Source organism: Clupea harengus, chromosome 23 (genome assembly GCF_900700415.2).
Source record: "Clupea harengus chromosome 23, Ch_v2.0.2, whole genome shotgun sequence".
In the NCBI taxonomy this organism is placed as follows: Eukaryota; Metazoa; Chordata; class Actinopteri; order Clupeiformes; family Clupeidae; genus Clupea; species Clupea harengus.
The window spans coordinates 90001-117500 of record NC_045174.1 but is presented as its reverse complement, the minus strand read 5'-3'; the positions used below and the strand labels follow the sequence as shown (position 1 = coordinate 117500).

The following is a 27500-nucleotide window of genomic DNA, read 5'->3' as shown; positions in this document are numbered from 1 at the left end:
TCAGGTCGCATTTCCTGCCATAAACCCACGAGGAAGATCTCCCCGCTGCAGAACAGTGGGTATTGTACTCTGAGCCCTGTGCTCGTTACACACACAGAGAGACATATTCCATGCTGACCTGTGTTGCATAACAGTTCAGGCTTTAGGGATTTGCTCTTTGTGTGTGTGTGTGTGTGTGTGTGTGTGTGTGTGTGTGTGTGTGTGTGTGTGTGTGTGTGTGTGTGTGTGTGTGTGTGTGTGTGTGTGTGTGTGTGTGTGTGTGTGTGTGTGTGTGTGTGTGTGTGTGTGTGTGTGTGAGAGAGTGAGAGAGAGAGAGGTATTGTGTGTGAGGAACACACTGTGTCTCACCGTGCACACACATTGGTCTTAAACACCTCTCCCTGGCAGCTTGCTGTGTGTGTCTGGATTTTTTTTTACAGTTTGCCAGGCCTTGAGCTGACCCCCACTAGTGTAGTATAGCGCTCGCTCTCTCGCTCTCTCTTGCTCTCTCTGCATTTAGCTCATTTTTTTGGCTAATGTAGAGGACAGGCTCTCCGCTAACAGCCAGAGTAACAAACCCCCCCCCCCCCCCCCCCCCCCCCCCCCCCCCCACCACCACCACCACACACAGGCATACCCCCCCCCCCCCCCCCCATTACGCTGCATGACCTGCTACCATATGAATAATTGACCCCGCCTCTGTTTCCATGGGCCCATTAGCATTTCCAACAGAGGAGCGCCACATGGAGAAGAGACTGGTAGGAGAGAGGAACCAGAGTCTGAAAAATGCACATCACATAACGCACTCTTTCCTTGCCCCCACACATCCACACACACACACACACCCAGGTAGTCTCACACACACACGCACACACACACACACACACGCACCCAGGTAGTCACACATCCACACACACACACACACACACACACACATCAACACACATCAACACACTCACACACCCAGGTAGTCACACACTCAAATGCATGGATGTTTTACACATCACAACAGGAGGTGGAATCAATAGAGATACATGAATCTCTGTGTGTGTGTGTGTGTGTGTGTGTGTGTGTGTGTATATAGAGAAAGAGAGAAACCCCTGCTGTTATGTGGAGAGCCTGGTGAGCTTGCTGTGAGGGAAAACAACAAAGGCTCCTCTGACGGCGAGAAGCACTCCACAGTCTGCTGCTCGCGGCGCTGTGTGTGTGTGTGTGTGTGTGTGTGTTTGTGTGATACTCCAGGCTCTGTAAACACTCCTGACTCCTATAATTTCCATCTCCACCCTCCCTACCCCCTCCCTCCATTCTCTTTCTTGCAAAATATGAGAAGTGACTTGGTGTTGGCCAAAAGATTCCCAGGTGGCACTGATTGTTTTCAGAAGTGAAGGAGAGTGGGTATGGAGTCTGTGTTTTTCAATCATGTGTTTTCTATGTGGGCGTAGCAGGCATGTCCCCAGTGCAGCATGTCAATGTGCTTTCATGTTTGAAAAATCTGTATGTCGGTTGGCAAGAATGTGTATCGCATGTTGTCATTTATATCCTCTGTGCTGCAGTCACATTGGATTTACTCATGCTTGCCATCCACCCTAACAGCCTCTCTCTCTCTCTCTCTCGCTCTCTCGCTCATGTCATTCTCTCGAGCTCTTTTGAGTTCTCGCTCCCTCCTTCCCCAGTCGGATCAGGTCAAAATCACCAGCTTCCCCTGCCACTCGAGGTCAAAGTTCATCCCAAGGCTGCCATCTCCATGGTCATTCCATTCAGCAGGGGAGACATGAGAGACCTAGCCAAAGAGATGGTGTGTGTGTGTGTGTGTGTGTGTGTGTGTGTGTGTGTGTGTGTGTGTGTGTGTGTGTGTGTGTGTGTGTGTGGTGGGGGGGGGCGGCGGCGTGTGGTGATGTCAACCTGTTATATCATCCTCTGATTCAGGCCCAGCTCTCTATTGCATGCTTTTCAAATGCGCTGTAGGCCTGACCTGCTCCCAAGTCTGTGCACTGCCTTTCCCAGTCAGTTAAATGGAGCAGTAAACCCCCCCATTTTAGAATAAACCGTTTCCACTCCTCACTGTCTGGATCTATTGATCTGCTTTGTCCCGGACTCTCACTGCCGTCCTCAGTGGTCGTCCGTCTGGAAGCCGAGCTGTAATTTTGATGACCTCATTAAAACAGGCTTCCCGTGTCTCTCTCTCGGGCAAGCGAGGCAGGCAAAGCCTCAAAAAAACATTCATTCCAGCTGAACGCCTGGTAATGTGGGCTATGGCTCAGGCCTGGATACTTCCTCTACCTACTCAGAGGAGAGGAGAAAGAGGATATTTCAGCTTATGCAAATTATTGTCGAGAAAGCGGGTCTTCTTTGTAAAAATAGACCAGATTTTTTTTTATTTGGCGGTGGGCGGGTGCTGTAAATATGTCATTTAGTGGCGGTGGTCGGAGGAAATCATGTGTAGATTTGTTTATGCAGTCGCCGGCGCGCCTGTTTTCCCCCTTTTAGCCACCCAGCGTCTACACGTCAACCGGGATGTTTTACGGCCGCCTCCAGCCGTCAGGACCGCAATAAATATTGTCACTCTGCGGTTTTTTGGGGGAGCGGAACGTGTTGGCTGTCAGAGATGCTGGGTGTGGTGGTTCTGGGGAGTGGGGTGTGGAAAGGGAGAGTGGGATAGAGGGGGGAAAGGGAGAGTGGGATAGAGGGGGGAAAGGGAGAGTGGGATAGAGGGATAGAGGGGGAAAAGCAGAGAGGTTGGGGTGGGGTGGGTGGAGGGTGTAGTAGTGGGAGGTGGAATAACCGAGAGCAAGATGGACGGCGACAGGGCGAGAAAGAGAGATGGTGATGGAGTGAAGGATGGAGAGAGACTGAGACAGACGCAGAGACACCGGGGGCTGATGCAATCTGTGTGGAGCTGATCCAGAGAGATCCTGTGCCCTTCTACCCACCACCAGGTGGCGCCAGAAACAAACCAGAGTCTAGCAGAGTAGCATTGAACTCTACTGATCCCCCCCCCCCCCCCCCCACACACACACACACACACACACACACTTCTCCACCTCCCTATTTTGTTATTTTTATAATATTATTTTTCTAATCCCCCTAAAATGTAACCTTGGCGACTCCATCTTTCAGCCAAGGCTAATTTAATACTACCCTCCGCTCCGAGCATGCTGATGTCTTTTGGCACGTTGGAGGAAAAATCAAACAACTTTGTGGTGCTATGCTACTTAAAACCGTCCGTGCTGGCCAGTGTTTACCCTGAGCACGAGATGTGTTTTCTTTTCAGATAGCGGTTGCTGTAAATGCATGACATGCAAGCTTGTTTGCGTGTGAGTGTGTGTTTGTGGGGGTCTGCTTGCATGGGTGCATGCATTTGTGTACGTGTGTGTGTGTGTGTGTGTGGGGGGGGGGGGGGGGGTTACAGCACTCTTGCATGACATTCAAACCTGTGTGTGTTTGTATGTGTTTCACATCAGTCAGTATGTATGTGTGTGTGTGTGTGTGTGTGTGTGTGTTTTGCAGCACTCAAGCATGTGACAGGAGGTGGTTGAGGACCCCCTGAGCGGCGTTTAAGCATATGCACGGCGGATCCGTGCTGTCTTGTGAGAGGCTCACCCTCCCTATGTGTTTTAAAGTTCACACCAGGCCATATGGTATCCACAGCGGGGAGTTGAATTATTCACACACAAAGCTTTACGCTTCTCTCTCTCTCTCTCTTTTCCAGTCCCCTTCTTTTTTTCTCTCTCTCTCTCTCTCTCTCAAGAACAGCAAGGAAGTTTCTTTCCTCTCATTTTCTGTGTCTGTCCCTTTTCTCTCTCTCTCTCTCTCTCTCTCTCTCTCTCTCTCTCTCTCTCTCTTCTCCCCTACAGCTCCCCCTGTTTTTTTTTCTCCTTCGTGTCCTCCCCTGTTGTGTCTTAATGTTTCATCCACCTGCCTGTCTGGCAATGCAGACTGCGCATAATTGTGAGGATATTTGTGTATGAATAGGAGGACCGATCCATATGAAGGGTTGGGTCATTCCTTCTTTCATCCCAGCAGTGGGAGTCTTTTCAGGGCACTGTCACCATGATCACACCGTAGATGGAGCCGCCGTCGGTGCCACCACCCGTCAATGTGCGTTGCCAGCTTCCTCTTTCAACTGTTGCCGTCTTCTGAAGGCTTTTCAACTGCTGTGTGAGTCAGTAGCGGGATAGAAGAGTCCTCTGTGGCATCGCTTCTGAAAAAAAGGAGGGGGGGGGGGGGGGAAGAGAGAGTCATCCATTTTTCAATTTTTTGAAGAAGTGCCTCTCTGATGGGTAAAGTCATCTACTTCTTCAGGAAGACCTCCAAAAGAAGAAGGTAGTGGAGAAAAAACGAAACACCAAGAGATAATTATTGATCTGAAATAAGAAAAGATAAGATTCCACCTTGAGAGGCTTGGTGAAGAGCGTGCGGAGAGGCTCGTATAATTAATGGGCCTGTCGTCCACCGCGGCAAGTTTTCACTGCGAAGTGACAAGAGGTATTGATTTTAGCCAGACAAGCTGCACGACCCTTTGTGAAGACTTTGACAAACAATTTAATTGAGGAGGGAGAGAAAGAGAAAGAGGGTGGGAAAAAGAAGAGAGTTCACAAAAAAAACAAGAGCACAAGCTACACTTCTACAGCAAACTCTGTTTCGTTTACAAATCTGTCTTTTTCCCAATGTGATCCATGGAGGCTGTTGTTCAAGGATCCACCTTCAACTCCTCCCTACCGTTGATGGGCGCCCCAAAGAAAACAAAGGTTTAGTATAGGGACACAAGTCAATCCTGCAGATGCGTGCTTTTGTGAAGACTTAAAAACACTTCCCGTACAAGATATGATCCTGATAATGTTTATGTATTTACATCTGAAGTGGACACGGGTTGTAGTGAATACCTCCTCCCAGGATTGGCTGCAAGTTCTGTTGGGATTTGGAGTCATTTAGCTTCATTTCATTCACAAGGGCCACAGGTGGTGTGTGTGGCACCTACACAAATCATGAGTCATGTGAGCTAAATCTGTGTGACTGGTCACAAGCACTTATGTGTCCATTCTTTTGGAAACGATAATGGTTACTAAGCTAGGTGCCTGACTACAACACCCCCCGACCCCCACCCCCACCCCCACACACAGAACCTGACCTCTGTTTCTGCTTCTGAGATGGCTGCCTGATCAGTAATCTCTGCCCTGTGCTGTGTGATTGGTGAGCAGCTTATGCACGTTAGGTAGTTAAATAGGACTGAGCAGGGAGAGATGCGATTGAGTTGGCCGACGGAATGTGTGTGTGTGTGTGTGTGTGTGTGTGTGTGGCACACATTGATCATTAGCAATGAGACCCCCGGTGGTCGGATCCGATACACAACACCCCTAAACCCAGAACAGCGGTCGGAGGACGCCTGTCCAATCAAGGGCATTGATCAGTATGGGGTCTCGCTTGCATTCCGAGGGCCTCGTGGAGAGCTTAGTGAGAGTCAGGCTGAGGGCGATCGACATCAAAGGAAGGGAAGGTAGGATTGACTGAGCAGGAACTGCTTCAGCCCCTCCCTCTGTGGGGGATTTCTCTTAGTGTGCAGAGCCCACGTGATCTCAATGCCAGGTCGAGAGGCCCCGGCGACGGAGTTCTCATGAGTGCACTACTGTAGATTTGGGGTAAATGGCAAAAAAGTGACCTTATGTGTGACTGGGATTCTGGACAAAGCTTGCAGGGACTTCATTTACCAATCGCCTGAAAATGGACGCTGTTCTTAGGTACTCAAGTGAAGAAGTGAGGCCCTGATTGGACGGTTCTTAGTTACTCAAGTGAAGTAGTGAGGCCCTGATTGGACGGTTCTTAGTTACTCAAGTGAAGTAGTGAGGCCCTGATTGGACGGTTCTTAGTTACTCAAGTGAAGTAGTGAGGCCCTGATTGGACGGTTCTTAGTTACTCAAGTGAAGTAGTGAGGCCCTGATTGGACGGTTCTTAGTTACTCAAGTGAAGTAGTGACGCCCTGATTGGCGGAGATCCTCAGTCCCACAGCCTGTCATCGTTGCTGCGGACAGGCGTGGTTGAGTAACAGCAGAAGGGCGGGGATGGGCGTGATTCGAAGTTTTCAAATCCCTGACATTCCTCACGACCCTCCTCACTACTGCACTTCTTCTCCCTTTAGTATACACGTTATCCACTCTGTCCCGCTTTCATGTCATCATTCCCATCCTGGGAGAAGAGGCGGAGGTGGTGGAGGTGGAGGGCTACAGATACCTGGGTGGTCACCTGGGCGACAGACTGGACTTGAAATGTAACACGAAGGCTGTCGACAGGAAGGGACTGGACTGACTCTAAATCTTGAGGAAGCTTAGGTCCTTTTAATGTGTGCTGCAAGATGTTGCATATTTTCTACCGGTCTGTTGTTTCAAGTGCAATTTTCTTTGCATCTGTTGGGGCTGTTAGCAGCTTTAGAGCCGGTGACACTGAACAAGCTGATAATGAAGGCTGGCTCTCTGCTGGGGACTGATCTGGAGCTCTGGACAGATCTGGAGCCCTGGACTGATCTGGAGCTCTGAGAGTTGGTTGTTGAGAGAGACGGATGTTACACGAACTGCTCCACATGATGGATGACACTTCACATCCCCTGCTCAACCCACTGGTCAGACAGCAGAGTGTTTTCAATTGGAGGCTCCTTCAGCGCTGCTGTAATAAGGAAGTCATTCCTGCCCACCACAATGACAAGATAGAAGGACTCCCCCCCCCCCCCCCCCCTGCAATGAGTGGACACTTCTCTGAGTGGCAGTATACAATGCACATTCAACATTTAAATTGTAGCTAATAGCTGATTCTTTTTCTACATATTTTATCTAGCAGAATAATAGGTTTTACACACACACACGCACATACATACACACGACAAACAACAACATACAACACGCATACACATAGGTACATACATACATGCGTACATACATACATATACATACACACACACAAACACATTATATTTATATATATATATAAAAAGTCATCTATCTGTCTTTCTAGTTCTTAAAGTAAAATTCCTGTGTCTGCGCTGTTTGCTACACTACCTAACTGTGACGAGCGGTCCTGCTCCGTTGGGTTAAACAGGTGTTGGTATGGTCACGTGATGCTGTTCTTTGAGAGCCCCCAGGGGGGACAGGGGGGGCGATAGGGTGTTGGTGTGGAGGCAGCTGGAGGGGATTTGAGCGGCGTCACCGAGGCGGGCCCCCTTTAAGGTGGAGCGAAGGGGTGGTGGTGCTGGTAGGGGAGGGAAAAAAGGGGGCTGGGAGGGGAAGGGGGCTGGGGGGGGAGAGAGAGACGTGGACGGATCAGCAGGAGCAGTGTGTCTGTTTTTGAAAGGGTTCCTGGAGTCCCTTGGCTGCCTTTGCGATATAAACACCCGCAGTGTTGGAATTCTTGCTCTCTGACTGCAGCCCAACAGGTGTCTAGCACACAGCCTTCTTTTTTTCTCTGGCCAGCATATTTTCCACTCGCATGGAAAAGACTGACAGTCTGGTGGAGAAGGAGCGCATTGCCCCCGTTAGACCTCCAGACAGAGGACATGACGGGACATGTAGCTTTAGGGGCCAAGTGCTCACTTTGTGTGTGTGTGTGTGTGTGTGTGTGTGTGTGAGCATGAGAGAGAGAGAGAGATGGAAAGGGGAGTCAGGCTATTCCTTTAAAAGTCTGATTTAGTCCATAAATATAAACCTCTTGCATCTGGCTTGCGGTTGATATCGTTATTGGCCAGCAGCATCACAGTACACCACATAGGGAGACGACGCTGAGCTAAGAGCTTCTCAAATAACACTGAGGATGAGGAAATTGACAGCTAAGACAAAAGCTGGTCGTTATTACCGTCACATACTTGACCCTTAAAGTTTTGCCCGGAGAGCCGAGACGCGGCTTCGTCCTCATTGGACACATCCAGTTGAGTGGACTGATTTTTCCATTATCGGAGCGTCGCGAAACACCTTTCCCCCTGTTTTCACACCTCCTCCAGGGCCCCTCTCACATGGCCTTCCCAGGAGAGAGTGATCCGCGTGGGAGAAGACCTCTCGCCTCCACCCCCCCCCCCCTTGTGCTGGAGTCTCTTCTGTAGGCCGGGGACGAAGCTAGAGTTGCTTGTTCACTGGCTCATTTACCGTGCCTATTGTGTGTTAATCCTCTGCTAAGCCCAAACTGGCTACTTAAATGGGGGAGATAAGGGCCTGGAAAACCTGCCTGAAAACATTGAGTAGCAGGGCCGTGTCGAGGGCAAGCGGGGAAAGCCATGCACTAACACTTTCCAGCGCTGGATTATCAGTATTCAAGAAGCAGACATACTTAGCACTAGGCCTACAGTTTAATGCATAATCAGGGACCCTCCATGTGAAGTTATGCTTGATCCATCTATTGCACTGCGGTGGAATGGCATGTCAAATTTGATACCCTAAAGTTTTAGCAGTGACTTTTAACACGTGGGAATGTAAGGTTAAGTAGGCTTATCAGACGTTTTATTGTCTACGTTAACAAATGTATTTAATAGGTAATTGTGTTATTGAACAATAAGAGGAAACTGAGGGAAAATAAAGTCAGTTTTGAATCTTTATGAGGTGGGTTCCTTTGAGGTTCGGATTAATTTGTGTTTTCGCAAATTGCATCTGGCACTCGACATAAATGTGGAGAATACGAAGATATTGGATTCATTAAAAACAGCTGTTGTATTTCAACCAGTTCTCAAGACGTGTTGAGTCACAGAAATGAAAGTGTTTTGAAATCCATTTCAGGCAGATTGAAATAGAAAAATAGAACCACTTTGTCGATGCACTCACTGAGGGATAGCCGATGGTTTAAGTTTCGCTTTTTTAAAGAGGCTCTTCTCCCCTCATCTTACTTGAATAAGGCTAACTACAAACACATGTGTCAAAATGTCCGTTTGGCTTTTATCAAACTGACAAGTAACTTTTTATTTGCTCTTTTTTCCCCCACTCGTATCGTTTGTGGTTGAGGATTTCAAAGTCCAGATCCTTGATTTTATTATTTTATTGGTACCAGTTCTTTTTTTTGTGTTGTTCTCCCTCTTTCTCTCTTAAATTAGGCACTGGCATAATAGCGTTAGCCAGGCCGCTGCAAATAGAACATGATGCGAGCACATTTTTTACCAGCACACTGTTCTCTCCCCACGAAGTTTCGCAGTGGTGTCAGTTTATATTTTTGCTGCTTACCCACCATTTTATAAGCCCCATGTCTGGAGTGTGGTGGGGCTTCTCGTGGGACGATCAGGGAGGGGAAAGGGTTTCATAAATGGGTCAATTGAAATCTGAGCTTTTAACCATGACTCACAACTGGAAAGCATATTATTCTCTCCCCCCTCTCCCTCCCTCCCTCCCCCCTTAGAAAGAGCTGTAGGTCTGAATGATAACCGTCGTAACAATTTCCATAGAAACTGGAGGCCAATGTTTGTGTAAGTCTTTGACTAGAATTGATTGCAGTGGTGAGTAATTGTCCCCCCCATTCACTTGCTGTTTGAAATCTGCAGCAGAGGCAATGCAGGCCCAGTTTATAAGCATCAATTAGAGTGATGAACTGGCGTGCCATATTAGCTTCATTGTTACGGTGTTCAGCGCGATCTCCAATCACCCCCCCCACCCCTCTTTCTTCTCTCTAGCCCCAGTTGATTACCCCCCTACACAATGTGCCAACACGCCGTGAACAGCAATGATGAACTAAACTCCCAAGTTTAACCTTCTCACGAGCTGTTGGGGTGTCTGGGCGAAATCAGTCTGGGTTCGACGCTGCATCATTCTAGGGTTGTCAAGTGTACAGGTGTTCCACTTGCATCCATCATATGGTGTCTGGGTATTTTTTTTTATTTGTTTTGTTGCTCAAAGCAACTCTCTGTTCTACACCCACCGCTCTGAATCCTCAAATGCTCTTTGAGATCAGCCCCTAGTCGTGTCTTTTGTAGAGAAAGAAAAGTAGATACACACACAAACTTCAGCAAACACTCCACTCCACCACGCTGAGGTCATCCCGCGGCCTTGGGTGTTCGTATGACTTCATTTACGACTCGTCCCATAAACGCGAAACGCAAAAAAAAACAACAATCATCCTGCCCGTGCGCCGAAACGCCGTTTGACTTCAGCCTTTTTCCTAATGATCCCGTAAAAGTCATTTTCTCGTGCCGTGCGTTTACGGCCCTAGATTCTTCCCACCTCCACTCCCCCACCGCCATTGTGGCTCTTGATGATCTGCAGGTGCCTTAATAGTTTCCCTCCTGCTTAGGGTAAACAGAAGGTGTTGATGGCAATAGCAGAATGTACAATGTTTTGAAGCCAGCTTCCATCAATATTGGACGGATAGAACAGCCTTACAGTCACAGAAATTAAAGGTGAACGAGTGCAAAAAAAGAAACTTACTTTTTTTTTTTTTTTTTTTTTCCAAAATGTAATGTTTTGAAGAGAGAATGCTTATTATTATGTGAGTTTGTTTACAATGGGTCGAACGATCTGCAAATGGATTGTAGAGCCTGTCCTTGACCATGTAGGCTAGTTTTTGAAGATACTCTTGAAGGTTTATTCCAAAGGCTTGCTGTTTGTAAACACTGTGGTGGGGATCTCTCTTGCTCTCTTTCTTTCTCTCTCTCTCTTTCTCACGCCATCCTGTCTCTCTGTCTCCAGGTTCGATGAGATCGCCAAGAAGAGCAAAGTGGAGTACCACGCCGGAGGCTCCACTCAGAATTCCGTTAAAATTGCCCAGGTTTGTTTGCGTCTGCAAGTCAAGCATGCTGAAGAACACACATGAACAGGAACAGTAACACAGATAATCATGCTCACACATACCTGCACTTGTAGTCCTATCCACACACACACACACACACACACACACACCGATGCAGAGTAAAACACTTTTCAATTTGTTTCTATCTGATGCTACCCAGCATGTGTCAAAAAGGCACGAGGCATTCAAGTCCCTCTCAACCCGCCGTGAGCATAAAAACAACCCAAGGCCGAGAATGCTCCAAATATCTGCAGCGTTGTACAGTTGGCCTAATTTCCTGCAACGTATCAAACATCAATTAGGAGGAATTATGTGTCAAGGCAATTAACATATCACAACAAATTATAGCCAACAAGTGCTGATCTCCCTCTCCTCTCCTCGCTCGCTGCTGACTGTTCCACTGATTTGGGCTTCAAAAGAGTTTTTCAGCCAGTCTGGGGAGTGGTCCAATTTCAAAATAGCTGTCAGAGGCTGGGGGGGGAAAAAAGGCATTCATTCGTCTATCTGTGCAAGTGTGTGTGTGTGTGTGTGTGTGTGTGTGTGCTGGGGGGGAAAAAAGGCAACATAAAGCCGTGAATGCTGAACCTCTGCACGCCCCTATTGTAATTATGAGAAATTTTGACACATTGATTTTGGTGATAAGAGTGTGGGTACAGAGTCTTACACACAGACACACACACACACACACACACACACACACACACACACACACACACACGGTAAAAAGGATTGCTTTTTTTTTTTCTGCTCCTGTCATGGATATTTTTCTTTTTGTCAGTGCAGTGTTTATAAGAACATTTATCATCGCTGCTTGTTTATGTGTTTTGTGTGTGTGTGTGTGTGTGCGCGTGTGCGTGCGTGCGTGTGTGTGTGTGTGTGTGTGTGTGTGTGTGTGTGTGTGTGTGTGTGGGTACGTGTGTCTGTTTAGGCAGTCACGTCTCGAGGCTGCCAGCGTCTCAGTGCTGGGGAAAGACAGTAAACATCCTTTTCAAAGAGACAAGAGTGATATGCACCTCGCTGCAAACACTCTTTAATTATGAAGATCACAAGCATTTACATAAAACTCCCTCTGCAAAGCCCCCCCTTGTGGGACGAGCACTGACACATTAACTGCCAGTTTGATTTCATTTAGCACGGCTGTGCCTCCTCCGTCATTCTCAAATGTCAGCCCTTATTTGCACATTGTCGGCGTCAAGCCGCAGCCTGCTAAGCACTTTTTCTGCACACATGCATGCTAGTTTTACTTCATTTACAGCCTGTTACGTTACAACAGCGGGCTGGAATTGACGATGTTGGTTTTGTGCCAGGCTTAGTGAACCTGAGGGCTCAATTCAGTTTGGAAGTGTTGAAGATGTCCACCTGACGTACAAGGCATTTATTTACAAAAAATTCCCCCAACCGTATGTTTTTTTTTTTTCCATTTGATTTGTATTTGTATTTATTGGCGGAAAGGAAACGCACCAGGATTGTTGGACCGGCCGGCTCATCTGTGGAATCAGATGGAGAGTTCTCCTGAGTCCCCCCCCCCCCCCCCCTGTACACTCGGTTCTCCGTTTCCCCAGAGAAAGATGTGGTTATGTCTTAAAGTGCGTAGCAGTCTCGTTGAACTCCGTTCTTCTCTTTTGAATGTTATCTGAACTTCACAAAACAAAGAATCTGAATTACATGTCGCTCTCTACAGCATTATCACATTGTAGCACCTGGAAAATTATGCAATACAAAAAAACAAACAAGCAAAATGGGTTGTATATTTGTTTCGGGGGCTGGATCCAGTGAGAAGGCAGTGATACAGGCATGGTGGTGGTGTGTGTGTGTGTGTGTGTGTGTGTGTGTGTGTGGGGGGGTGCACATCAAAGGCAGCACCGTAGAAATGAGATCCAATGCGGTGGGCAGGTGCTGCTTGGAAGCGGTGCCATCGCTGGTGGAGGAGAGAGAGGGCGAACACTGAGCCAGGGCCAACACACACACACACACACACACACACACACACAGGTGTGGTCTGTGAGTCAAGTGGAGTGTAAGCCCCTAAGTCCTCAGATGTTCTGCCTGTGGATCAGTTTACCTTTTTCTGATCATGTGGTGGACGGGAGTAAACAAACGACAAACAGTATGGAAAGATAAGCGTGTTTCTGTGCTCCGGATGTGTTGAGGGGCTGAATGTTAATGTGTCATGATGTGTGTTATTATATATCGAGAGTTTTGATTTATTATGCGTTTATCTGGTGATGGGATCTGTATGGTAGTGGGCCAGACTCTGCAAGGACTCTGCAAGGGTCTGGAGAAATGTTTTATGGACATTATGATTTGAATATGGATGAATGAATATGGATGGATATGATTGGCCTTCGCCAACTTGTCATCCTGCCATTGGTTGATAAATCATTGGTCACTGGGCAAAAGATGATGGAATGGTGCGTGACTCTTATGATGCCGTTACATAATAAATTATGAAATAGATTTGCATGGGAAGCGCTGCTTTCGCTACTCGAGCTGCTACTGCCCCCCCCCCCCCCCCCCCCGAAAAGGATCCTGTTTATGCGTTTGAAGAGGTCACTCCCTACTTCAAGTCGATCACTAGAGTGGAAGAATCAGGCTCACATTATATTAACACAGAGCTAATTAACTGTCTCTTTAAAATACTCACTGACTCTTTATGTCAATCTGTGCCTTCATCTACACCGCTATACAAGTAAATTAAAAAAAGAATGTAATCCCCTTGTGATTGTCTTCAGGCTAACAGCGGTTTCTGTGAACATTACACGCATGTTATCTCTCAAAGCCATGCCTACACACGGCTTGCCTTTCACATGTCGTGACATTTACTTGCTCCTGTCTCTCTGAGCTGACACAATCTCCCATCTCAGATCTACAGACACAAGGTACTGTGTTTTTCTTCTCTTTCTTGTGGACTGCAAAAGTAGCAGCAGCAGCAGCCGCCGCAGGCTTTTGACTTTGTCTGGAGAACCGGAGGTGTGTGTTTTGGTACAGAGGGGAGTTTTTTTTGTTTGTTTGTTTGTTTGTTTTTTCCTACACGTGTGTGTGTGTGTGTGTGTGTGTGTGTGTGTGTGTGTGTGTATATAAGGCTAGCGGGCATCTTATCGAACACAGCAGGGTCTCTCTCTTTTTACCGCTAGGGGCTTCTTGGATGGACCTTTACCTGCCCGCCTACCTGCTCTGAGTGAGGCAGGAGAAGAGCAAACACGCTTGGCTCTGAGATCAAAGACAGGTGTTGGAGAGAGGGGGAAGAGAGGGAGGGAGCAAGAGAGAGAGAAGGAGAGAGGGAGGGAGGGAGGCAAGAATGTCAGAGAGATGAGTTGGAAAAGGAAGAAGTTGGAGAGAGAGGGGAGGGGAGGGGGTAGGGTGGAGAGATGGCCAGAGGGATCTGCAAACCTGTTCAACTGTGTTTACAATTACCTGGAGAACATAGCTGCAGCATTGGCCGGAGCAAAGGGAATCTGATGGAGGGAATTCTACTCTGATAGCTGACAGTGGAGTGTTTCCATTGCATGGAAAAAAAAATGACTTTCAGAGCATAATCCCTCTGCTCATCATCATCGTGTGTGTGTGTGTGTGTGTGTGTGTGTGCCTATGTCAAATACTTTTTAATGTCTTTACAATTAACACACATTTAACTGCCAGTGAAGTCAGTCCCTGGCTCTATGTATTTGCCTTGTGTGGAAACACTTTCCCAAAAAAATAAATTGCCGTTTTACAAAAGGGGGGAGGTCAAGGCATTCTTCGCTCACTTTTTTTCCCTCCCTGTCATGGCCACAATGTCTGTCTTTGTCTCCCCCCCCCCCCCTAGTTTTCCTTCAGACATAATGTGCTGTGTTGTTGGGGGGGGGGGTGTGTGTGTGTGTGTGTGTGTGTGGGAAGTAGTCTGAGCAGCCCTGCGTTACATATGGGTCTTGAGGGTCTAATGTGAAGCACATGTGTGCCGTGCTGTTGAAATGTCCTCCAAGGAGGAAGAAAAGCCTGTAATGAACTGTGCTGAGCCAGGGCGAGGGGGGGGGGTTCCCCGGTATCAGATTTAGCGAGGATCCTTTAAGCGAGTTTGATGTCTTCCTCGCTTGGCAGGCGAGTCCCGCAGGGGCCCTCTCCTCTCCGAAGCCCCTTTCGGTTGCCTCACAGTTTGGCATGGCAGCGGGCAGCTAAACAAATAGGTCGCCCTTCAGAACCCGACTCCGCGTCGAAGCGGGTCAGAATGATGAAATATCGATTCCACTGCTCCCACTTAGAGGCTCAGTGAGCACTGAAGGTGGAGGGTGGGGAGCTATGGGGGGTGGCGGGGGTTATGAAACCAGAATATCGTGCCTGCATGGCTGAGATTTTAGCGGGGAAATAATATATTGGCTTGGAACACACACACACACACACACACACTTACACACACACACTCTGGAGGTCTCAGTAGTTTCATGTTTCCCCATTCAGCTTTGTTTTTGCTTATGGTGTCTCTGATCCTCCAGCTGAGAAGTTAAGCTCCGCTGTGGTAAACAAGCCAACATTGACTCAACCACTCAAAACTGCGATGTCTCATGGTCCTCCAGGTCTCTCAGTGTCCCGGTCTCGAACGTATTTATTATTTATCATTCTGGGTTACTGGACCAGTGTTGTCAAGGGGCTGGTTAGTATTAGACGTATTGCCATTCATGGAATCGCAAATCAAAAGTTGTTGGATTTTTATTTTCATTCATTCCTTTTTGTGTCGGTGTTTATGTGTGCGTGCGGTTTGAAATGTGGCTTTGGCACGGTCTGGGGTATACGGTTTCCCCCATCTGCCCCCCCCAGCCCCCCCCAAACTAGCTCTCATTCCTCCCCCCACATCTCCATCCCTCCAGGGACAGAAATGTCTGGGAGCCACAGGTGTAGATGGAGGAGACACGGTTTCCCCCCCCCTCACACGAGCGCAGACACATTTCTCTCACCAGTCTCCGGCAGAAGGCAGCGCCTCGTTGGTGTTTACGAGCGATGTGCTCATTTGCGCGGGGGGGCTATAGGCACCAGCTGACTGCAGACAGCTGTGGACGCCCCCCACCCACACCCAGTTTCCCCCACCTTCTACAGGTTCCCACAGTTCCCCTGGCCTTTCACATCCCAGCTCTTGACAAACCCCCCCCCCACCTCTTCACCTCACGCTAGTCTAAACAGTGGCAGGTATTTATGAGGGGTAATGTTAGGATGTGGTTGAATATCGAGAAGCGAGAGGGGTCAAGAGGATCTACGGTCAGGAAAATCCTGGAAAGATGATAGAAATGTAAATGTATTCGTTTCTAGGCCGGGATTTGGTTGGACAGTTAAAATTTGCAAAGAACTTCAAAAACCTTAGTATAGAATACTTAGAATGGTTAGTACATTTGGATAAAATACGTAGTGAGTTAGTCAGCCTACAACACTTAGTAAGTTAGTATAGAACAAGAGTATAACATCATGGTTTTTGTGCTGGCTTTTCAAGCCCTGGCTGTTCAGCGTTCTAAAACAACAAAAATGACGCATATTTATAAACTTAAATCTCTGTACATTTGTGTTAGCTTTCACCCATAGTTGCAATATTGTTTTTTTTTTTTGTTGTGGTAAAGAAGAAGAGTATTCTGTTTTGAATCAGTCCAAGGTTCAAAGAAGAAACATCATTCAGCAAACACCATCCAGGCTCTGGGGCAAACTGCCCTCCAATTAATAGTTTCTGTGAAATATTTCTAACCTCATCCCCGAGATGATTTATGACCTCATTGTGATTAGACACACTTTCAGAGGGTATAACTAGATCAAACCATACAAAAATGAGTCCAGAGAAGTTGAAATGGAAAACAGTGAAACTAGGAAAACAGAATTTAGACTTTGAGTCCTAGTTTTGAAGGTCCTGGGTGTTCATCGTAGTTGTGACTGGTCATACATTTCTTCAAATGTATTTTGGAGAATCCATGAAAGTGTGAAAGTATTGGAATTTCAACTTGGGATGAATTGTGGAAACCCTTTGGATCTGATCATATTAGAGGCATTAGTTGCATGAATTGCATCAGTTAACTTTTTTTAATTAGTTTTGAGTTTATTAAAGTTTAACTTTCTGATTGTGAAATCAAGGGTTTGTTTTCTCCTGTTGATAAAGAAGAATGTCTGTGTGTCTGTGCGGGAGTTGATTACGATGTCGCCCTCCCTGGTGTTTAGTTAAACCTCGCTAATGGCTCATTGGATCGCTGAGAGAGCCATCGCATTATTTCTTTCCCAGATGCTAGCCAATTTATTACCAAGTCAAATCGTCACTCGTAGGGCAGGAAGTTAGTGTTGCCGTCAGACTTCATTTTCCATTTGATTGCCACACTTGGCTAAGCCAGCTGTGAGGAGCCATAGAAACAGAAAGACATTCGGAATGGACATTTCGGTCTCTTGCAATGTCAACATTTCGAGTCTAACATGGAAAAGGAAATACATTAACCTATCGGGAGGGATGATGACAAATTGTGTTCAATGTTGGATTGTTCTGTAACCGTTAAGTAAATTAGGGGCATACAATGTGTCTGTGCGCTGACTGGTGTCCATGGCGACAGGCATCATCAGGATCCCGAGCAAAAGTAGGACGTTTGGTACACGTAAGCACAGCGTATGTCCATTCTACAGAGGGGAGTCATTATGAGGTAGTCACTCAATGAGGAGGGTTATTCATTTTACCTTTTTATAGACATTTAACCATTCAGCAGATGCTTTCATCCAAAGTGACTTAGAATACAGATACCTTTCCCTCAGAGTGTTTGTTTCCCTGGGTATTGAGCTCATGACCTTTGGGGGTCTTAGCACCTTGCTCTACCAGTGGCTGTACAGGCGAAGAGCTATAGGATCAGTAGGCACCAGTGAAAGGGCAGCAAGTGTTAATTAAGTGTGGGTCCCCAGTGAGATCAGGGATCCTATTGACTGCAGAGAAGAACTGAGGAAGAGGATGCGTTGTGTAACCCTGTCATTGTTTATAGTCCTTTTTGATTAGGAGGCGGCATGGAAGGGGAGGATCTCCAGTGTGTTTGATTTAGTTTTTTTTTGTGGTGAGAGAGTGTGTGTGTGTGTGTGTGGGGTGGGGTGGGGGGGGGGTGGGGGTAGTTACAGGGGCATCTTGAGACGGGCTGTTGCCGGGAGTCTGTGATGTGGTGTGAGAGAAATCCGAAAAGACTTGCATGAAATGGACCGTCATGCACGTAACCGGCAGCGGCGTGCTGTCAGTGGACTGACGTGACGTGATGTCAGGCGAGGCGTCGTGCCTCACCGAGGCCCCCGGCATGAATAGCCATCTCTCCCCCCTCCCCTCCCATCGCTTTGGGACTCTGCCTGTCTGTGCAGTGGCTGAAGGCACAAGCTGCAGAAACTGCCAGCTGAAACTTGACAAATCGCCCATCGTCTTGTCAAAAAACCGTCTGCCTTTAACGCGGTGCTCGGGTGAATTTGCCCCACGGGTATTGACTATGAAATGGCCACAGTGTTGCACTTACATTAATTTCCAACAGTCAACCACTCCTCAATTAATGTTGCAATGATGAGGTCTGCATTAATGTAATATGTCAAGGTCACACTTGTGTCTAAATGGTATTTAAATGTTCTCTCTTTTTTTCTCTATCTCTCTCTCTGCAGAAGGAAAGAGGCAGTTGTATTTATTTGGTGCATTCTCGGCATGCCCCCTTGCTCTTGCGGCGAAAGTGTTGCATAGCAACAAAGAAAAACAGCTTTAAATATTTAGGTTAAAACCTTTGCAGGCGAGCACAGACGCAAGGTCTGTAATTATTTCTGTGGGTTTTTTTCTTTTCCGTTTTTTCCTCTTCCCTCTTTCCAGAGGTCACAAGTTTAAAGAGCTCTCGAGCACTGCTATTTACAATTTACACAAGCATGTTTTTCTTTATTTACATTTTTTTCCGCTCTAATTTTGTGTGTTTTTCAGTTTGCCCCATAGGTTGGATAATTTACACCAAGTTAATTATTTGCCCCTCAGATTCGCATGGAGCCTTGGATAAGTCGATTATTGAAGTCATTTTAATTATTAAAAAAAAAGTCTTATCCACATCTTGCACCTGTTAATCCGCACTGCCACCTCGGCTCCGGAGAGGGGGCTTGTCTGAGTGAGTGTAGGAAGGTGGAGGTGAGAGGAGGGTGCAAATTTGATGCGATGCGCTTTCTGAGCCCTGCTGCTGTGTGGAGGTAGGGGGGGGGGGGGTGCAGTGTGACGCTCGACAGGTGACAGACAGACACTAATAGTAATGGCTCTTATCTGCCTCTCTTGCGTGCAGTCTCTCTCACTCACTCACACTCTCTTTCTCTCTCTCTCTCTCCCCCTCGCTCATGTACCTATGCATCGCTCGCTCTCTTTCTTTCTTTCTACCGACTCCACATTCCGACTCCTTCTCTCTCTCACTCTCGCACATGATCTTGCACCTTTTCGTAGCTTCGCCTCATCACTAATTTTCCTTTCCTGCATGCTGTCTATACCTTTTCATGCTGTAGTTTCTCTCTTTCTATCTGTGTCTCTCTCTCTCTCTCAGAGAGCTGGTGGGGAGTTGGCTGGTTGGAGCGAAGCACTCAGACGTAAAGCGCTTGCCAAACGTCGGTCCCCCTCACATATAAATTGCATCATTAACATCGCCCCGATTATTCCGAGCTCCCCCACTGGCTTTACGGTGTTCTGACTCAAGTTAACTGTTACGCCCGCCAAAGACATTTTTATTTTCTGTTTGAGTGAGTTGTTCTCAGATGTGTGGCACGATTACGCCGTCGTTTTCCTGCGTGCACTCCAAAAAAGAAAGAGTCCAAAATTGGTGCACCCTTCTAATGTGTGTGTGTGTGTGTGTGTAGGGCAGAGTGCATGCCATAGGAGACATGTAGGTCTTGCTTAAAGGGTTAGTCACAAATCAGCCCTTACATGCCCAAAAGATGTTGTAAAGTTCATTGTCTATGAAATGGTTCCTGGGTCTGATGTGGGATTGCAAACACCTGTGGCCGTCTTTAAGTGCTCCATAACTAATAACTGCTGTCTTTAGATTCTGTGGCAACTCGCACGAGTCGTTTATGGCCATCAAGATGAGTTACAGGTCTGTGCTGCAGCCTACTTGGCCCATCCAAGCAATGCTCTAACTTTAACAGTGTTGTGAACCAAAAATGTCACCAGATGGTGGATAATGGTTCCATTCTCCAAGCCCTCTCTTCTTCTGTGGCAAATTGGCAGACATCTATTTAAGGATTCCCACTGCATGGTCTTCGCAAAAAAGGGCGTCTAGAACCTTCTGAAGTGGCCGTCTGTCCAAAAACAGCAGACCAACCTTGCCTCCCTCTCCGCCACCACCCACACCCCCCCCCCCCCGCTAAACCGCACAGCTCTCACTTTCACCTGAACAAATGAATCCTTTAAAGCACAAAGTGCGGAGCCTTTACTTTCCCTGTTGGCACTGAGACCAAAAAAAACCTTGGAACGGTAACAGACATCCCCTGGCTCAGGGATTTGGTGGTGGTGGTGGGGGGGGGGGGGTGGTGGGTGGAGAGGGGGAGAAGGTGGGGTCAGGTTGGGTGGTGGAGGGACTCTCTTTAATAGTCGCGAAATAAAGGCTCATTTATTTTTGTGCCCTGGCCCGAAGCAGCCCCAGGAAATAGCTGCGTTTCTTGATCGGGAGCAAATCCTATTAACTTACAGGCCCTCTCTCCTGCCCAGCAAGTAATGGAGCTACACCTTAAGACTTTGTGAGAGCTCAGACCGCACTCCCCGCCCACCCCCCCCAAAACCACCACTGCCACTGCACCTCACCAGCTGGCCACCCCCTCCCCTCCCCTCCCTCCCCTTTCTCCTGTTTGATGTGTTGATATCCATGTCTTTGGGGCTCAAAGTTGGGGGTCTAATGTAAGGCAGCGGACTAATCAAGTCAAGCGATCTATACAGCGGCGGCAACAACAGGCCAGGATGTTGATACCCGACTTGTCGCGTTCCCAACAGGCCCTTTCACACGTTCGCCACCTGAAAAGCCCAGGACCTGAGGAGGGGTGGCAGAAAAGAGGGAGAGAAAGGAGGGGAGGATGAAGTGGAGGGGAGTGTGTAGGGGGGTGAGATCAGTTCAGGATTGGGTTATCCGAGCCCCTGAGAATTGAAAAGCGATCCCGGCACGGCGCTTGCTTTCTCAGAACAGCGATAGGAGCTGTCGTTTTATTCTCTCTCTTTTCTCCCCCTCTTTCTTTCTCTCCCTGTCTGCTTTCCCTGTCTGTCTTCCTCCCTCTCTCTCTCTCTCTCTCTCTCTCAGTCTGGGAGAGAGGGAGGGGGGGGGGGGGAGAGAAAGGCGAAGCGTGAATGCTGGAGACCTCCTGAGGCTATCCCCATTTCATCCAAACAGACCCACTTTCTCTCCTCATCCTTCTCTCCTTTTTTGTTTTAATTTATTTAAACCACACTTTTTTTTTTTTTTTGTGTGCGTGTGCTGTAGAAGGCAGGAAAAAAAAAGAGAAAGCGTAGCGAGCAACTTTCATGAAGCCGTCAAACAGATGTCGGTATTGTAGTGTTTGTACTACGCTGTGAAGCCTCAACGTGAAAACACGGCCAGTACTGGTTGGGGTTTATTATTTTCTGTCAGGAAATCACCCCAGAAAAAACGAGGGCAGAAGAAGAGAAGTGAGAGTGAGACCGATGGGTAATTACTGAGGAGACCGCAACAGAGAGGTTGGGGGGTGGGGGGGTATTAGTGGGGGCTGTGGGGGGTAGTGGGTTGAGGAGGGGGGGTTGGTAGAGGGGGAAGGTTTAACTGCCTGTGTGAAGCTCAGCAGATTCCTAGCCCTGAAGTGAGTAATTTCCTTTCTGGGTGACTGCAGATGATTTTCATCCTTGGCATCCAAAAGCTGTCCGAAATGAGAGTCTCCACTCCGTTTCTGCACTCTGATCACCGCCACCCGAGTGCACGCACGCACGCACACACACACACACACGCACACACACCGGCTGTATGAACTGCTTGATTTTCATTAACCCCAAAAGCCAAGCCTTTGTGTTATCCGAGTCACTAATATTTTATTATCCTCTCCACATGCTTAAACGTGCAAATAATCTTACAAGGCGGGCCAATTTACAGTGGTGTTTTTTCTCTCTCTCACTCTCACTCACACACACACACACACACACACACACACACACACACACACACACACAGGCTATGTGGGCCCACGTTGGGCCGCAGCCTGTAATGGACCCTAATGATTTCATAAATAAAACACAACGGGGGCCGCGCGGTGCTGTGCGAGGACTGAGAGAGCACAGCGGGGCGCCGCCGCGAACACGGCCGCTTCAGGAGCTTCAGGATGGCACCGGAGCCTCACCGTGCTTAATGTCACATAACCACCATGATAAATAGGCCGTGTCTGCAGAGGCTTGTGAATTCATGCGCACTGACGTAGTCGTCTTCGTCGTCCTCCTCCTCTTCACTCCTCCCCCTTGCTGTCATGCTGAGTGCCTCTTTTCTGTCTGTGTGTGTGTGTGTGTGTGTGTGTGTGTGTGTGTAAACTGTCACACTGCTGTCTCCCAGTCTATCAGGTTTCGGCTTCCACTTGCACCTGCAGAATTTATTACCTGTACTTTTCAGCTTTCCATAGGAAATGCACCCGCAATCTCCCCTCAGTGAACAGGCTGATTTATATCCTCCTCACGCTGTGGCTGAGACCAGTGGACGTTGGTGGATGCCAGCGAAGAATTAGTAACATTACATTTAACAACAAAGTTACATTTATTTATGTAACCCTGATATAGCGTTCGACTCCTGGATAGGTGGTTTCAGTCCAGGAGCTTCAGAGGTCTTGGGCTTGGAGTCTTCTGATGCGCTTTTTAGCCATCGTTTTGTTTTTGAGAATTTGCTCACTGTGAAGTTATTTTGCCAGCAGAGCTCTATGTTAAACTTTTATTTTATTTTATTAAGCATCGAGTGAGTTCTCTGCCGGATCAATACGCTCTCTCCACCCAGGTATATATTCTTAATGGCACCTCAGCCCCAGTCTCCAAAAGGCCAGATTCTGTGTATATCATCTTCTGTTACGATGAAATGACGTGCAGAGTTCTTGTGCATCATAGCTCATTTAGAAAGACATAATAACCAACAAACTAAAACATTCTTGGAAGGGATGTGGACAAATTAAGTAGAGATGTCAGCTGTCATCATGAACACATAGATCAACACTACACATGAGGGGATAAATTTGGCCGGTTTGTTAGACTAGAGTTTCTGTACCAGTTAAAGTGAGACCAATGGTAAAGAAACAAGTAGATTATGGAATCAGTTGGGTCACGTTTCTCAGAACTTGAACAGCAGTTTTATTTTGATAGCAATTAGATATGTTTCAGTCTGATCTCAACCCAGTTTTACAGTACCAATGATGAACCCTTTTCTCAAATGAGAATTTTTCAGCAGCTATTTTCTATATCTGTTGGATTTTCTAACTCCCTCATCACCATCTCTTCTGTGTCATCAAGTGCCAGTTATGCCCAGGTTGATCCTCAAGTGATCCATGTCCGTGAGGCATTGAACATGTGCTTGATGGCTCACAGGCACAGTTCACAAGCCCTGCCCGAACCCACCGCCTCATGCGGAGGTGAGACCCCAGACGGGCCCCCTTAGCGACGGAGACCTGACAAGCACATGTTTAACAGCTTGTCTCCTGTGTGTGTGTGTGTGTGTGTGTGTGTGTGGGAGGGCTCAAGCTGGTGCCAGGGTGCTCTTCAACACGCCTGTTGCTGCTGTTTCTGCCTCTCCCACCGCCACATGTTCTCATGCATGTTAAAAGCGATCGCTGTTAACCTCGTTTGAATTAACGTCTTCCCGGCAATTAAGATAATAACGACCCTTAATTAGATTTTTAATGTACTGCTGTGAGAATTTTTCCCCCCTTCTTCCGTTTGGGGGAAGATAATTGCAGCAGATTCACTGTTTTCTTTTTTTCCCTCCTCCTCCTCCTTAGGCTTTCTTCTCATTAGCGTCAAATTCTCATCTGATTAGATGACTGGTGTGATTTGAGATTGTGTATGATTGTAGTTCTTTCCTCCTGTTGAATCCCTTCACCGCACACGTGCCAAGGTTAATTTACTCTCAAGAAAAACAAGAATGGGGTAGCGTATTTGCTCACATCACCATGTCTCCTGCAGTGATAAGTTTCACCTTATTTGAAGTCATCATTCTTAGCCTAAGTGCTTCCTGATTTTACATGCCTAATTATTACACAAATATGGCGTTGGAACTGTTTTGTCTCACTTTCAATCCAGCATAGGGGAGCGTTTCAGCAAATCCATTTCTTTTTCGAATGCTTAAACAGTTGACTACATTCTTGCTTTTGTTTGAATCCCGCAGCTCATCACACACATGCTTGTTTGTTGGTTGATTTTTCAGGCAGGTCATAATTGGTTAATCGAAGCCATGCCCTGGCGGTTCTTCGGGCTGGGATCTTGTGCCACAGTGCACAATATTTTTGCGGAAGAACCTGTAAATAATTACGCCCATGTCAGTGTTGTTGCCTCAGAACTGCGCTGGCAGATGGAATTGTTTGCCGTTTTATCAGAGGCTGGCTTACTCGGCTCGAGCGAAAGCCCCCCCCCCCGCCCTTTGTTTGCATCTCTGTTGACGTTGCTGGAGCAGCAGACAGTGTGCTGACTTCGGCTGAGGGATCGGGTATAAAATGTCAGTGTTTGGAGTCGAAACCACCTCCAGCACTCGAGTGGCCACAATATCAGCACCAGTCCTGAGAGGTGTGGAGACGGGGATAGAGAGACAGAGCTTAAACAGGCCTAAGATCCATTGCTGGGAAAAAGAAAAAGAAAATGACAGCTGCACCACAAAATGCCTGCATTTGCTGGAGGGGCATTGAAGCCGCCTGCAAGCACAACTGGTTTAATGGCGGTTCCTCTCCGCATAATTGTCTAGTTACTGAAGGCAGATGGGGTACAGCTTCAAACTGGGACACGTTTTCACGCTACCTCTCCAGACAAGACAAACAAAAGACAAACCGATGACAAAAACGCACTGTTGAGTGGGTGGCAGAGAGAGAGAACGGAGAGAGAGAAAAAGGAGAGAGAAAAAGAAGAAAAATCGAGTTTGTCACGGAGTCGTCCCTCCAGTGGACGCGTTTCCACAGAAACAGATGTGCGGCGTAAACAGCGAGCGGGCCTGTTTGAGCCTCGGGGACGCGGCGCTGCGGAGGCATAATGAGGTCGCCCGCGCCGCTGCCTCTTGGCATCCTGTCGGGCTGAACTCGATACTTGCTCCCCTAATTAAACTGCAGCCAGTCGGTCCGCCAATCGATCCCATAATTCGCTGACCACATAGGTCTATGCCTGGAAGTTTTAATGCCGTTGTGCGTTTTGAGTGGTCTCATTTGTTTGCCACCCAGAGAGGGAATGAGAGATTGAGATGTAGAGTGATGAAAACACCCAGGAGACGAGTTGCGGGGGGAAATACCCACACTTCATACCTACACTCGCTATGCATCCCCATCTCTCTCTAGCTCTCTCTAGCTCACCATGTCCCCTAGCTTTTCAACAACAAAAAAAAGAAAAATAGTCTGTTGATGTGGAGGAAAGTGACACTATGACAAGCTGCAATGGAGTAGGTTGTAACAGTGATTGATTGACAGGCCTGATGTCCTGACCACTCGGATACAGCCCACTCAGCCCAGAAATAGGGGTCAGCCTCTGACAGGCAAAACCACCAGATGGCTCGTTTCGGTACAGTTGACAAAAGCTTCACGAATACAGCGCAAGGGACAACGGAGAAATTAAAGCCCCCTGCACAGAAGCAGTTAGCCTTCAATCTTCCCTAAAATATTCACCTCCATTGGTAATGTCAGTGTGTCTGCGTCCACCATATTTCTCTTTTTGATTGCCTTTCACAGGTAGTCATTTTAGATGACACCCTAAGTGACTTACAGTACCCCCAAAGTTGCATGTTTAGATGGAGATCTGTTTCCAGGGACTTGAAACCTTGACTTCCTTGTCATCAAGTTACACTTAACCATCTCAGCAGGACTTTAGTAGGGGAGAGCGGGGTAATTTGTCACATCTGTGATTTCTTGGAAACTAGGGACACACTCAAAACCCACTTTTCCCTTTCTATAGTAAAACGGTGGCATGCCACATGCCATGCGATTACATTTGTAACCTTTCTATGATCAGAGGTGTTGGTAGCATGTGATTTGATGCTTTTATTACAGTGGTGGGTAGACCTAGCCTTGAGATTTAGCCCTAAAAAGTCAATAAGTGAGTCTGGGACAAGTTGTCACAGTGACAGGGGGCACCTTGTCACATGTGTCGTGTTGACTATTCAAAGCCCTGGCAGGTTTTCTCCCCTGGATTGGAGATGCAACTGGTAGCGTGCATCACTAGGTTAGCGGACATTTTCTTTTGTCTATTGGAAAGTGGGGCTTTATTTGAAAATCCCTCCAATGTGGGCAGAGAAAGAAAAGGCTTGTGCAGAAAGGAAAGAATGTGTCCAAGTTTGGGAAAGAAAGAAAGAAAGAGGGCAACAGAGCATCACATTAAAAGTTACATTAAGTTAAACACACAAACAAACGACTCCTCATGTGAGAGCAAGTGTGTCTGCCTTGGCTGTGTGGAACTATTTTCAAGCAGCCGGCCAAAGGAGACTTGGGTTCAGTGGGGTACAACACATGGCCCATGCTGCATGTTGGCTACCTCAGGAGAGGCAGGTTATGTGTTGCCAGAATTATGACTTTGAATGATATAGGCAGACCATAGGTTGTCTTAGATTTAGTCTGTCATTATTATGTTTACAGACAGGCATGATTGGGCATAATGCTTTAGAAATGATTGGCTACTTTTATGGTCATTTAAGGTGTTAAGCACACTTTTACAATTGAAATTAACATCAAACAGATCAACAGATAACACCATTAAAACATTATCCTACCAGTAGCATCCCTGGAAATGGCCAGCAAGTTAAGTCCCCAATTCACCATCCATCAGAAGTCAACATGTGCTTTACAAACACTCACACACTACCTGTGCTTAGATGACTCTGCACTTCCTACTTCCTGGCATGAGGACCACTGCCTGCTTCAAAATAAAAGTTTTATTTTTCTCAAAACAAAAGTCCCTTTCCAGTTACGATCTGACAGCACAGCCATGTTCTAGCTAAAGCTTTCAAAAAACAAATTGCATTTAGATTGGTAGGCTAAATTACCTGACCGTCAGAAAACTGGCAACGTCAGCGTCACTCTGAAAACAGTTGTCCCTCATCAGCGATTTCCATCTGGGAGAGGCCACACCAATGTTTATCCTTGTTTTCTGCCATTGCCTGTCCCGACTTCATTTTGCTCCATGTTTTCGCTTCTTTGGCAACTAGGATTCAAGCTCCCTTTCATTTTCTTGTGCTAATAGTAAGTATGATCCTCCATTTGTCAAAATTTGGGTTCTCAAAGCAACAGCACCAGCAACCACAGATTCTTCTTCTTTCTTCTTCTTCTTCTTTTTCGTCTTCCAACCGGCATCACCAAATTCAAACTGCCACCTCAAAGTAAATGGTCTGTAATGGTCTGTGAGGGACCGGGCGGTCACCCCACGTTGTTTTGGGAGGTGGCGACTGGACTAGGTGGTTTAGTTGGGAAGAAGGGTGCAGGAGATGGTGGCTTTCATATAAAAATATCTTCTTATTTATTTACATGGGGATTCTTTTGTATCCACCCCGAAACATGTATATACAATAAACAAACATAGAATCAAAATCACATCGATGGCCGCACTCAATGTGCTACAGACAATAGGGAGAACTAGGCATATCATTGAGCATGCT

At 47.2% G+C, this 27500-nt stretch overlaps 1 protein-coding gene across 3 annotated transcripts in view; it reads left to right on the top strand.

Moving 5' to 3' along the window:
* Positions 1-27500, top strand: part of LOC105912902 (adenosine kinase-like) — a 125975-nt gene that overhangs the window by 9712 nt on the left and 88763 nt on the right. For all 3 annotated transcript variants that reach the window (XM_031560926.2, XM_042703239.1, XM_042703238.1), the window contains one exon: positions 10617-10695. In XM_031560926.2, the coding sequence (XP_031416786.2) occupies positions 10617-10695 (79 nt within the window). The remainder of the gene's footprint in view (positions 1-10616; positions 10696-27500) is intronic.